Below are 13,743 nucleotides of genomic sequence, written 5' to 3'. Positions count from 1 at the left end.
TTAAAACTTATGTCTGAGAAGGTGGGTGAAAACTTGAACTTTATAAGTAAGCATTATAAATGAATACGAAAAACCCTCATTAATATAAGTCTGTTTTTATGAACGCAAGGAGCGTAAGAAGGATTATGTCAAAATGCGCACAGTTGAGGGAAAAATATTAGTCGAACAAACAGTTATTTTAAAAGAAAGCAGAAATGATGTATAAATTAATTTAAAAATAAATTTCTTACTTTCTCTGGAATAAAGTTTGAATTTAATATGAGAATCTTAAAGAAAAGTTTAATTTTTAATTAGAATTCACCTTCCTTTAAGACGTCTTTTTCTTAGTTAATCCCATATGTGATATCTGTCTTGGTTTGACTTTTACGTTTTCTATAAAGGAAATAACATTGACTGTTTTTTAGGCAATGCCAGTCGTTTCTGTCAAGAAAATGGTACTTGGTCACCTTGGTCAAACTATCGTTCATGCAAACCTCTAAGAATACAAGAAGACGAGTTTTTGCAGGTAAGATTAATGTTAATTATATGAGTAAATACAGATCAGAAGTAAAGTGGATATCACAATATTTAATTTAGATAATACAAAAAGTTTCCGAAGAGAGCCAAAATCTCATTTTTATTTTTAAGAAATGAATAAGTTCAAAATAAAGAAATAAACGAGGTAAAATAAAATAAATGACCCCTCCCCCCAAAAAAAGAAATGAAATAATATATAAATTTATTAAAAGGATGAAATAACATAATAAATAATATAGAAATAAAAAAAATATAGAAATAAAATAAAGAATATTAATCGTCTCAAGATAGACGTTCAGAAGTAATTCACTCACAAAAACTAGGTTTTCATTAAGAAGTTTGAATTAAATTCATTGTTGATTGTATGAAATGAATGACATAAAGTTAAAAATGAAATAAAATTAAACGAATGACTTAAAAAATACTTATCAAATAATAAAACAGATGTTAAAAGCGGAATTATATCCGAAATAACACACAAATAATATGAAAATAATATACAAATAAAATATAAAAATATGATACATAAATAAAAAAACGTGAATCCTCTCAAGATAGAGAATCAAAAGTTATTCATCAATCAGCACAAGGGGTTTATAAGGAAGTTAAAACTGTTATTAGAATAAGTGTCATGATAATTATGTGGAATAATCCAACTAAGTATTTTTTCATCTGTCTGCGCTTTATATTTGATTACTTGTGATATTTCTTTGAATTTTATATATTTTATGCGCTTGATTTTCCTAAAGGTATTATGGGATATGAAAGAGGCAGCTACTATTTATTACGTTGGCTATGGAATTTCTCTCATTGCTCTTACGTTTGCTCTCTTCATATTCTTCCGTTTTAAGTGAGTACTTTGCTTATTATAATTACAGTGGCTTTCATGATAATATGATATTTTAGAGAGTTATGTTGTTTTTGTAGACTAGTTGTTGAATGTTATCTGAAAATGAACCAACATACATTCTCTAAATAAAAAGCGACGCACCAAAATGGAATTAACCGAATGGGACGAAAATCGGTAGTTATGATGTTCATGTATTGAAAACGAGTTGTTAACACAATCACACGAACTGAATGTCTTATTCAGGAAATACAAGAACCCACTTCTGTCCCTGATGCAAGCTATTACCAGACTGGACATGGAGTCGTAGAGCTAACGGAAGTCTTCTTGCGAGATTACGTACCCTACACATTACAGGTGTCCGCCGATAACATCGCGGCAAAAACATCGCGGACGAAAACGTCGCAGAGAAAACAGCGCAAGGCGAAAACGTCGTGCTACAAAACATCGTGGGAGAAAACATCGCAGTTCTAAAACATCGTGGTACAAAACATCGCCGTCGAAAATAAAGCGGTTCAAAAATTTTGCAGTTTAAAAACATCGTCGTCGAAAATATCCTGGTAAAAAATAAAGTATCTACAAATCATCGCATGACGATAACATCGCAGACATGCTTTTTTGCAGGCTTTAATAACTGTAAATGAATATTCCCACAATGATTTGTGAGCGCAAGATGGAAAGAAGGATAATTTTTACTTTTATATTTTTTTATTATCTAATAAATTTTTGCTGAGAAAATAAGAAGGAAACTTAAGCATAGAAAATTATTGCAACTTATAGCACTTAATAGAATTTTAAACTGACATAGTTAACTAACAAAGACCATCAATAAATCATTTTTATAAAGGTTTTACTGGTAATTTTTCATAAAAAGTATAATCTATAAGTTGCATTTATTTTTCTATTCTTAAGTTTCCTTCTTACATTTTCATCAAAAATTTATTAGTTAATAAAAAAAATGTGAAAGTAAAAATTATTCTTCTTTACATCTTGCGCTCACAAATCATTGTGGGAATATCCATTTACAGTTATTAAAGCCTGCAAAAAAAGCATGTCTGCGATGTTATCGTCATGCGATGATTTGTAGATACTTTATTTTTTACCGCGATATTTTCGACGACTATGTTTTTAAACTGCGAAGTTTTTGAACAGCTTTATTTTCGACTACGATGTTTTGTACCACGATGTTTTAGAACTGCGATGTTTTCTCTTTGTGATGTTTTCTCCCACGATGTTTTGTAGCACGACGTTTTCGCCTTGCGTTGTTTTTCCCGCGACGTTTTCGTCCGCGGTGTTTTTGCTGCGATGTTTTCGGCTGTAACCACATTACAAATGGCGAGTAAGTTCGGCACGTAAAGTTGCGGGAAAATTAGTAGTTGGAAGTAGAGATAGGCAAAACTGCTCGTTTATCGGAACCGTTCGCTCACTGGAGTGAATCAGTTCTTTTTAACGACTCACCGCTCGCTAACAGTGACCTTGATGATTGCGTTCCAAACATGAAAGGATAAGGATCGGTAGGCAAAGATGAGGGACAATTAGAAAGAATTGAACAAGGAATGGGATCGCTTGAATCAACTCAACCAGACCGTTCATTCCATAGACTGATTTCTTTCAACTGTACTTTTGAGATCGCCTAAAAAACCTTTCTGCAGAGAACAACAGTAAAATTCTGGAGTTAAGAAAATACCAAAAGTTAAAAAATAATGAAAACTAAACTCACTTTTGTTAAAAATTACATTATTTTATTACTATAATTTATATTTTGTTGTACTAAAAAACACAGTGTAAAAGTAAATTTTTAAATTGGAGGCAGATCGCAAAGAACATGAAACTGTTTACTGACAATACTGGCATTTTTCTTTTTTTTTTATTTAATTTGACAAAATAATACTAAATATCGCTGGAGGTTCTTCTATTCTGCAGTATACACATTTTGTTTTGCAACCTTGAAAAAATATATTAGACGGGAAAATTTATGTTTATGCATATATACTAATTCTAAGGAAGATAAAAGAGAAATTCATAGCTCTTGATTACAAGACCTTAGTAAAATAAGTAAATAAATAAAAATATAATTTATTATTTTACATAAATATTATAGTAATATTGTATAAAAAAGTGTAATACCTAATATACATAGGTATACTATGACACAGTCTTCAAAGAATCGAAATGAAACTCAAAGGAACATCTCTGAGTAAGCGGAAAGAACAAATAATCAAGACTCCAGGAACCAGATTTTAAAAGCGAATAATAAAGTCTCCGTCGGAATCAGACCCTCAGCTTAGTAGAAACGTGAATAATCACAACTCCGAAGCACCCAGATCTGCGACTAGTATCGGAGCGTTAGAGCACTGACAGCTGGGAATCCAAGGAACGAATTCCTATTATCTACGTACTATTTACAGATCCTTACACTGCCAGATGGGAACAAAAAACATCCATTTGCAAACAGGGGTGTTCTGTTTCGCTGAGATGCGTCGATTTGTATGATGGTTTTTAATTACTAGCTGGAACACAAGCAAGCCAAAGTGCATACATAACACACATAAAAAATAGGTCAGAGACGTTTCTAGTAAAATAATAAAGGAAACATTGCTAGTGTTTACATTAAGAGGCATCAAATTTTTAGCACGCTCCCCAACAACATCTCTAGCTGAACTGTTAAAGAACTATCGTTTCGTTTTCGCCAGGGCTCTGATCATTGGTTCAGTAAAGTTGTAAAGATTATGTTAATTTTCCTATTAGTTAAATTTCGAGTTAAAGTTCCTTTCCTGTCTTCCTGAATTTCAACTTAGAACTTCCGGCCTGAACGTATTTTTAGAATCGCGTTTGAATGCAAATTGAGGAGAAGTATTTAACCGCGAAATTCTGCTGTCTTAGTTAGAGAGAACCAGTGATTCTGGCTAGCACGTTTCCGCCTTTTTAGGCTACTCCTAAAAATAAAGCTATTACTCGCTTACCAGTTCTTAAGAATTTTCACATTCAACTGTAGCTTAAAAGTACACAGTACAGAATCTTACACTGGCGCCCGAAAACTTTTGAACACCATGTCGTTAGAGAGCGGAAAGTTTACGTTGACCGCTCCGACCTTTCAGTGTTCATTTCTCTCAGAGGACTTTTTTAAGAAGCATTTTCGTCGTTATAGGCTCTTTAAAACCATGAGACAACGAGTAATTGTCGTCCAAGGCAAGAAGGTGAAAATTTTGGGGGAAAACACCACTTCATGTACAAATTAAAAACGAGGTGCTAAAAGTAAATTTTCTAGTGATAAACGATTTATTCACATCAGTAATATTGGGGGTTGATTTCTTACGCGCAGCTAGCGCGAATCTTAATTTTCAGAATTTTACATTGCAGGTGCATAAGAGGAAGCGTCTATGCCGGAAATAGTCTTAGACCACCTGAAACCCGAAGAGAAAGAAAAGATTGAAAGTCGGCAAGAAAATTTATTTCTTTATTTAACGACAAACGGGTTTCTGTCAGGTTGTTACCCATACTATTGATATGGGGAATGCCCCTCCAATTCGATCAAAACTATATCGATATGATAGGGTCAAAGAACAGATTCTGGAACATCATATAAAAATGTTAGAAAATAAAATCATTGTGCCCAGCACTAGTCCGTACATAAGTCCGGTGGTCCTTTGCAGAAAGAAAAATGGACTAACGTCCGAGCACCCGGACGCGTATAGGTTTGCAATTGATTATCGCAAACTTAATAGTATAACAAAATAGCCCACGTATCCCCTACCAATAATTGATGAAATTATAAGAAAACTTCGTTCCACTAAATTCATGACAACATTAGACCTAATGTCTGGTTATTTTCAAATCGCGGTAAAACCCCAAAGATGTTGAAAAGACGGCGTTTATCACAAAGTCAGGCGTCTATGCCTCCTTAAGAATGGCGTTTGGTTTAAGCGGAGCGCCGGATACATTTAAAAAGCCATGGATATAGTTTTAAGACCAGTTTTGGTTAAAAGTACAATAATTTATCTCGATGATATAAGAGTCACTAGCGAAACGATAGACGAACATATTAAACACTTGGTAAAAGTTTATGCATTGTTTAGTTAAAAATATTAAGTATTTGGGAGTGATTCTTGTCGATAAATTTACATTCAGGCCGCTTATTATGTATATTCGTGAAAAAGTTCATAAAGCTTTTAAGTCTATTTATGCCTTAATAGGGAGACATTCAAAATTACAGCTAAGTACTAAGAGAATTCTCTATCTTCACGCTATAAGACCGATTTTACTGTACGCAGCACCAGCACGAACTGCTACAGCCAGATCAAATCTCCAGATTTTGCAAAGATTGCAAAATAAATTTCTTAGAACTATTACAGAGACACCGTGGTTTGTAAGAAACACTGCAATACATCGTGGAATGAAAATCAAACCATTAGATAGCAAGATCTTAATTGCTTCACATGATTTCTACACCAAATGTGATATCACGAAAATGAAGCTGTGCGTAGCATAGGAGATTATGACTTTACAGTCATTCAACGCTGCAAAAGACCAAGAACGATACACCATAACGAGTTGTGGTGATCGATGTACATAGTGTATATAGTGTTTTTTCTACTTTTCATTATTTACTCTTTGATGTGTATCATGTGTTAAAAATTTAAACGACTGGTCAATGCAACTATGCTCCTCCCACTTCTGTTATATGCCTCGACTAGTACTACGCCTACGATATTTTGTTGGCTTCAAGACACGGAAGAAGGAGGACGCTACAGCCGTAGCACCTACGAGGAGAAAGTTATGCCAAAGTTTTTATGCTATAGATGTGCAAATTTTCTTTTACGATGTTAATGTTATGCTTCAGATATGTTAAATTGCTATTTTACCCAAGTTATGCCACTGTTACATTATGCCACATTGGATGTGAGTCAGCACTTAAAGTGCACAGGTTTGTTCCAAGATTTGGATTTATTTTTTCACTTTTAGGATACCCTCTTACGACAGATAGAGATAGGTAAAGATTTCAGGGTCGTATACCTATTAAATAAGCGATGACCTATGACCTATGACCTATGCATTGCTTATTGAGGCCGGTTTCAAAATAAACGCAAAAAAAATTAAGTTTGCTGCCAACGAGTTGCGATACTTTGGGTTTAAAATTTCAAGTAAGGGCATCGAGACCGATAATTCCAAGATATTAGCGATTAAAAATTACCATCCCACAAACACGGCTAAGAAATTATCTTTATTTAGGGGCTTGTGTTAATATTATAGGATGTTTATAAAGGACTTTGCGAGGATTGTTGAGCCATTTTTGGTGCTGAAAGGAAAGAACACTAAATTTTCTTGGACACCGAGGCGAACACGGCTTTTGAACAACTAAAAAATGCCCTAATTAATGCCCCAGTCTTCAAATTCCCTGAACGGGAACAATATCTAGACATTGCTGCGGATACATCCGATTACGCAGTTGGTGCGGTTCTTTCCCAAAGGGGGCATCCGATAGCTTTCTTTTCAAAAACTATGAAATCGACTTAAAAGAACCACTCGGCAACAGAGCGAGAAACACTCGCTGTTTTATTAGCAGCTCAGAAATTTGACGTTTGCTTCGGAAGTTTTCCGATAACAGTATACACGGATCATGCGGCAGTCGGTCGCTTGTATTCAGGAAAAAATCTATCGCCCCGACTGATACGGTGGACATTAAAACTACAAGAATTTCGTTTAATTATAAAACACATGCCGAGAAAAGAAAATTTAGTTGCCGATGCCCTTTCAAGAATTAAAATCGATGAGGAGGGGAATACAGTTGAGTGTGCTATGCTCACATGAAAAGTTATTGAGTCCCGTGAGTCTATAATTGAAGAATTAAGGAAAGATCCTGAATTTAAAGACATTTACGCATATCTTGAAGATTCCGAAAATTTTGAACATGTAGATTTAACAGCTATTCGGAATAGAGCGGCGCATTACGAAATAATTGATAAACTGTTATTTAAAGGCCGAAAATGGGCAACAAGTCGTTGCAAATATTGATCAGATAAAACCTTACTAAGTTTTACAGGATTTATTACAGGATATTGGAAGGGAGCAAAGAATTCCGTCAAGTCAGAAGTCAAGCTGGAAAACCCCAACACCAAAAAAGCAAGCAGATGGAGAGACCGGAACAATCACCGGCCAAGCAGATTCAAACAGGAAAAGACACAGACTCAGCGAAACGGAGGAAAATAAGGCCTATGGGCCAACACGCCAAAACTGAGGATTCAAGAAAAACACCAGTTCCGCCGGCGAAGGGGGCGAGGCCTGTTGAGGAAGTTCCAGCAAAACAGCAAATTCAACGATGTGCAGAATCAAAGAAACGCAAGCCACGTTTTCCAGTGGCAACGACTACAGGGAGGCCCAAGGAGGTCCAGACTCAAATAGGACAAGAAGGAAAAGACCAGCCGATACAGCCGTGCCAGACCAACAAGTTAGAAGGTCGAATCGCAAGTTGAAAGACCCAAAAGGCAGAATGGCCCCGCCAGAAATCAAGAGGAAACTGCAGTTTCAAAACCCGCAGCCCGAAGTACAAACCCGAGGTTCGTCGACGGAGGACAAAAGAGGAAACGGTAGTGTGTATTGAAAATACGGCAAAGCACACTAGGGCTATCTGCCTAAGGGAAGGGATACCGTCATGGAGGACTTTGTAAGGGAAACTGGCTCGCATACACGTTACACATGGGGAAAACCACGAAAATGCCCATGCAGCCAGTCCGTTCGCGGGATTCGAACTTCGACCGAACTACCTGTGTTCAGCGATTTTACCGCTCGGCCGCTGGTGGGCAAAAGAGGAAAAGGAATGATGGAAAAACGGTACAGATCATTAAAGTCGGAGAAGAAGACTGGAATTATTAAGACATCCGATGTTTTAGCAATTCTGTTTTATCAGAATGGAGGAGTACAGAAAAATGAAAGATGAGTGAAAAATTTCATTGCTTATTTTACATTGAAAAAAGTTCAAATTATGTCATTTTGTTGTAAGTTGCTAAAGATTTTGAAATAAGAAAAGTTAATTTGAAAATTGCGAGAACTTAGTCCTAAATAACTTGTAATCAAAGATTTTTATGTTCTCAATTTGGCGAGAAGCTAGTATCAGTAAATATTTTTGTTAAGAACTCTCAAGTGGCGAGAATTCAATTGTGAATATCTTTTAATCAAAAAGACTCTTTGAATTGTAAAATCTGTTAACTTGAAGTTAAGATTTCATGAAAAGATGGTAAATTGTAATTAAGCAACTATAACTTTTGATGTAAGGCGAATTTAAAAGTGATGTGTAAATACCTGAAAATGTTTATGTTTAAAGAAGAAATGCTAAATGTCTGTGTTAAAGTGTCGTAAATTTAAACTTGTACAAAAGATAAATTTGGCTAACGTGCAATTGAATTTGTGAAAGAATTGAATGTTTTACATATATATCTGGGTTTAATGTTAGACTCTCCAGCTAACATGTTAAAGTTAAATTTAAGTTTTCCTTAGTTTTACATTAGGAAAGTGTTTGTGTATAGGGAGTCTTTTGGGGTCTAGTATGTTAAGTTTAACTATGTTAGACGATGAGTAGCGGTAGATTTGTTCGCGGCAACAAAACATAAGTACCCTAAGTACATTCAAACACTTTCTGGAGAGCATTGGGGAATGAGAAGTTTAAATATGAATGAAAGTTGTGTGAGGGACAAACGATGTAGTAAAGGAGTAATTTTAAGAAATATGGAAAGTTTTGTAAAAGCCAGTACTACTGTTTTTTTTTTCCTTCCAGATAAATTGGAAGGACCAAGAATAATTAATGGTATTAAACGAAAGAAGAAGCCAATGATTGTTTATTCCATTTGAAAAATTTTGTCAAATTTCTAGTTTTAGTCTAGCTTAAGATTTGCTGTAAAGTTGGCCCTAAGTACAAAACTTTAAAGTGCAATCTAGTTATTGCAAAAAAAAAAACTAGAAATGTTGTGTTTAGACTTAAACAAGGTCGTTTAGAGACCTTAATTGTCGACTATTTAAAGTCTTGTCGGGACAAATGTAAGGATTATGTTAATTTTCCTAACAGTTAAATTTTGAGTTAAAGTTTCTTTCCTGTCTTTCTGAATTTCAACTTAGAACTTCCGTCCAGAACGTATTTTTGGAATCGCGTTTGAATGCAAATTGAGGAGAAGTATTTAACCGTGAAGTTCTACTGTCTTAGTTAGAGAGAACCAGTGATTTTGTCTAGCACGCGTTCGCCTTTTTAGGCTACTCTTTCTTAAGTTATTATTACGCTCGGCCGTACTTTAGGCCCTTGTAAGCTTCCTCTTTATTCAGCTTTAAGAGGCCAACTCTGCTAGAATTTTGATAGCTTCGGCTATAGCTTTTAGTTAAGATTAGTTAAGTCTTTGTTCTTAGTTTCTTAAGTTCAAGCCCAAGTGGCGGCTTTATTGTAAAACTCCAAGACGGAGTCTGTTAAATCTTATTGGAATAATAAAGGGTATTTAACCCTTTTCAAGTTTTATTTACTGTCTCACGAACTCAAGCGATTATTCGCTTACCAGTTCTTAAGATTCTTCACATTCAACTGTAACTTAAAAGTAAACAGTACAGAATCTTACAAAGTGAATCGGTTCCAGAGCGAATCGTCCATCCTTAGTTGAAAGTATCATAACTAAGAATTGCGTTGGCTGACTTGAAGGATGTTGGTTGCCCACAGGGTAAGCATATAAACTTAAGACTACTTTACAAGACACAGCTTGGCAAGACGGAACGCATACCAAGTCTATCGTGTTTGAAGGTTTATTTACCGAAATTTTGAGAGCAAGAAAATGCGCTAATTTCAAGGCAGTAACAGAAAGGGTAAAATGGAAATCACTCTTTTAGAGATAAAATTTAGTAGCTATGCATTTATTGTATAAAATAAAAAAAAAGAGCTTAACAGCTTGGACCTCACAATCAGCGCGGGCCAAATGCATGATATATAAGTAGTTGACGGTCGCAATAAAAACAAATTGTTAACCAAACTTAAAGAAATAGCTAGATATTTGTGTTGTGCATCAATTTACAGTGTTTAATGAATTTACGAATGTTAATATTTGTGAATTAGTTCTTAATATATTTTTGTTTAGACTCATTTTTCATTTGAATAATGGTAAAGCTTTTAATAAGTTAGTAAAAACAACTGTAAAGCTAAAAAGAGGGTGTATGTTCATTCTCACGAGACTACCCACTTGGAGGCCATAAGTCGGAGGACAGCTGCGCTTCTGTCCTTCTGTCTTAAACAGCACACATGTTTCGCTTGTTGGAGGCGAGAAATTTTCGGTTTTCTTCTGAAATGAGAATTTTCTGCTTTGGTTAAATAATAAAATAAGGTTAAAATTATTAATTGAAGTTTAGCGCGAGAACTGGGTATGTCACTTTCAAAAGGGAGGTAGACTTTTGATTGCCTTTTTCTCGTTGGTTGGAGAGAGTTCAAGGTAAGTATTGGATTGGATATGAATTTATAGTTAATTGAGCCAATAGTGAATATAGAAGCGATCCGTACTTTAGAGATACCGAGGTTTTAAAAAATGTTGCGCGAGAGACAGCAGCACCTTATTGAAAATTACAGATAAAAAAAAAGAGAGAGAGAAGGGAAGACAGATAGAGCTTCCTAGGGCCGGCCGAGGTCTGCGAGTTTAGTTTTCTCGGCGTAAAGGAATTTAATTGACGTGCTTCTTGACAGCCCTCCCGGCCGCGAATGAAAAGTCGCTTGAGAAAAATTAATGAGTGTCAGTGTTCCCGTAGCTGACAAGATGAGCTCTTTTCGTCTACCCAGAAAGGTTTTACCAGCCGCCGCTGAGAATTTGTGCTTGAAATTTTGGTTTTCTTTTCGGTTTTCCTGGCTTGACATATCTTTGAAGCAAGATACGGAGTATCGCTAACAAGGGAATAATGGTGAAGAATATGTGTTTTGGACGGTGCAACATGCAACTGTATTTCTCCCCTCAGAGATGATGGACATATTGGAATTCGCTAAGAGAACAAATGGGGACGAATATTTGATTTGGACAGTGCAGCGAGCATCCTTCAGTGACTGACATATATCTAAGTCTTTCCAGGCTTCCCATTTCTTGGGCTCAATGTTTCGCTTGTGTAAATGGACCTTAGCTGCTCAACCACAAAGTAATTTATGTTCGATGGTGACCTTTCATCTGGAAATATTTTCTTGACCGGAAAGCAATGTATGCTTATATTTTAACAGCATAAGCACAGTTTTATTACTAATACGAATTAATTCTGAGCTCTGTACTTTAAGTTCTCTGCATCATCAGTTAGAGTAGATGATTTAAATGTTCCAGATTAAACTAGTAATTTTACGACGGATGTTTTATATAATAAATTGACCACGGCTACTTACCCATTTCTGGACTATGTCACCGAGTTGAGGTGTATCTTCCTGAGTAAATTCCTTATACTGGAATATATATTGCGGAAATAGATAATAGAATTTATCAAGGATAAAGTTAAAGGTATGCAATCACAGCTTGAAATTTTAAAGCCTTTTTGTTTCGTCAAAATACGGCAATGAATAAAGTATTAAGTTCACGACGATTTTAGCCGTGCAAAGAAATTTCTGAAAGATCAAAAAACGTTTATTAACACCAAATTTGACACATTTTGAATATAAACTTTACCATACTAATAAATGTGATATTTAAATGAAACGAAACATTTCACGAATTATCTCTGAAAAAGGCTGCATTAAAATTATCTTGCATGAATATGCAAAGATATGTAAATTATTTGCAGAATTTCTGTACGATTTTAAGTATGCTTATAAAGCTTTATTTTGTTATGGAGAGAATTTCAAATGCAATTTAAGAGTTTATGTTTGTATGCAATTGCTTTTAAAAATTAAATTACATTTTAGGGAACTCAAATGTTTACGTAACACGATTCACACGAATTTGATGGTGACGTACTTGCTTATTGACATAACGTGGATACTGACGGCCACTTTGCAATCTCATCAAAACCCGACGACAGCCAAGGTAAGTTTAAATAAAATGATGGTAACAATTTAAAAAATGTAAATTCTTAGTTGTTACTGCAGTTTATTCTATTTTACAAAAAAATCTTATGTGTACACCACATGACTTCCTTATACAGAATATTAAATTACACGCAGTTTTCCTGCATTTCATTTAAACATACTGAATTAACAGTTAACGAATTTTGAATTAAATCTACTTCGTCGATGGCGCATAAACCACAATAGAATTAATGCACTCTTTAAAGTTCACTATATTTATTTATCATAGCGACACTTTGGCCCTAGGTTCACTAAACAGCGCTACGTCTCATTCATTTTATAACTCGTGCACAAAAATTATATCATCCGAAGAACTACCGAATGCTCTATTCAAATACTATAATAAATCTAAAACGATGTATAAAAGAAATTAAACAAATAATCAGTTCTACAAAAATACGTTAATTTGCGTCTATGTTATACTCCTCCAATAGGAGGAATTTGTTTGAATTTTAAATCTGAAAGCCCTCATAAGTCTTCGTCACTTTCTGACAACCCTTTTCCACGTATTTTTAGCTCAGTTTAATTTTAGAAAGAAATCGTATCGGAAGCAGGTATGCTAGCTTTTTTGTTAATTAGATTTCTTCACGAATTACTCTGCCTTTTGGTCTTAACAGGACCCCTCTTTGTCAAGATATTTTCATTAGGAAAAGTTTTAATTTTTCACACTAAGGGGCCTGTTCCTTGAAATGATGCATATTAAAATTTTCAGGATTAACACTGGATAATCTGATTGTACATTTGCCTAACTAGTCTGATTTGTATAGGATTTTTCTTACATCTTTTAGATGACTTTTTAAGATCATAAGTTTTCTTTTTTGTTTAAAATTATTAGCTTTTATCTTTAGTTTTACTTAAACATATTTATCTTTTAGTTTTACTTACTACATAACATTTGAATTTCACTTAAAATTTATTTTTTTAATACTTAAATACGTAAAAGAAATATTTTAGTACTGTTGAATATATTTTAGAGACATTAGGTATTTTTTGGAACCAGGAAAGATGAAAAATTAGCAACGCCTTCGCCGGGAATCGAACCACGGACCTCTCAATTACACGCTGAGCGTGCAGACCACTACACCCCGAAGGCTTCTTAAGAAGGTGGGAGAAATACGTTATAATATTATTATAATTATTCCATTCAATTTATAGAAGACACCAATTAATATTGATAGTTCATTCCAATTTCTTTTCGAATAGTTAAACGGGCTTGCTACATGAAGATTTTGACAAGTATGCTTAGATTACGGGACGGCTTTTGTTAAAGTCCTGGATAAAAAAGATCCCTTCCCTTAACTCAAATGCGCATTCCTATAATTAATTAAGCAGT

General features: G+C 34.7%; 1 protein-coding gene across 4 annotated transcripts in view; it reads left to right on the top strand.

Annotated features, from left to right (window-relative positions):
* LOC118192849 (diuretic hormone receptor-like) overlaps positions 1 to 13,743 on the top strand; it is an 82,388-nt gene that overhangs the window by 29,345 nt on the left and 39,300 nt on the right. For all 4 annotated transcript variants that reach the window (XM_085818932.1, XM_035363870.2, XM_035363871.2 and 1 more), the window contains exons 3-5: positions 405 to 505; positions 1,266 to 1,366; positions 12,249 to 12,369. In XM_085818932.1, coding sequence (XP_085675058.1) covers positions 405 to 505; positions 1,266 to 1,366; positions 12,249 to 12,369 — 323 coding nt within the window. The remainder of the gene's footprint in view (positions 1 to 404; positions 506 to 1,265; positions 1,367 to 12,248; positions 12,370 to 13,743) is intronic.

The sequence above is a fragment of the Stegodyphus dumicola genome, chromosome 6 (assembly GCF_044657685.1).
Source record: "Stegodyphus dumicola isolate Sdum_Otavi_A_Nest chromosome 6, ASM4465768v1".
NCBI lineage: Eukaryota > Metazoa > Arthropoda > Arachnida > Araneae > Eresidae > Stegodyphus > Stegodyphus dumicola.
The sequence above is the reverse complement of the archived record's forward strand: the minus strand, read 5'-3'. Positions and strand labels throughout refer to the sequence as shown.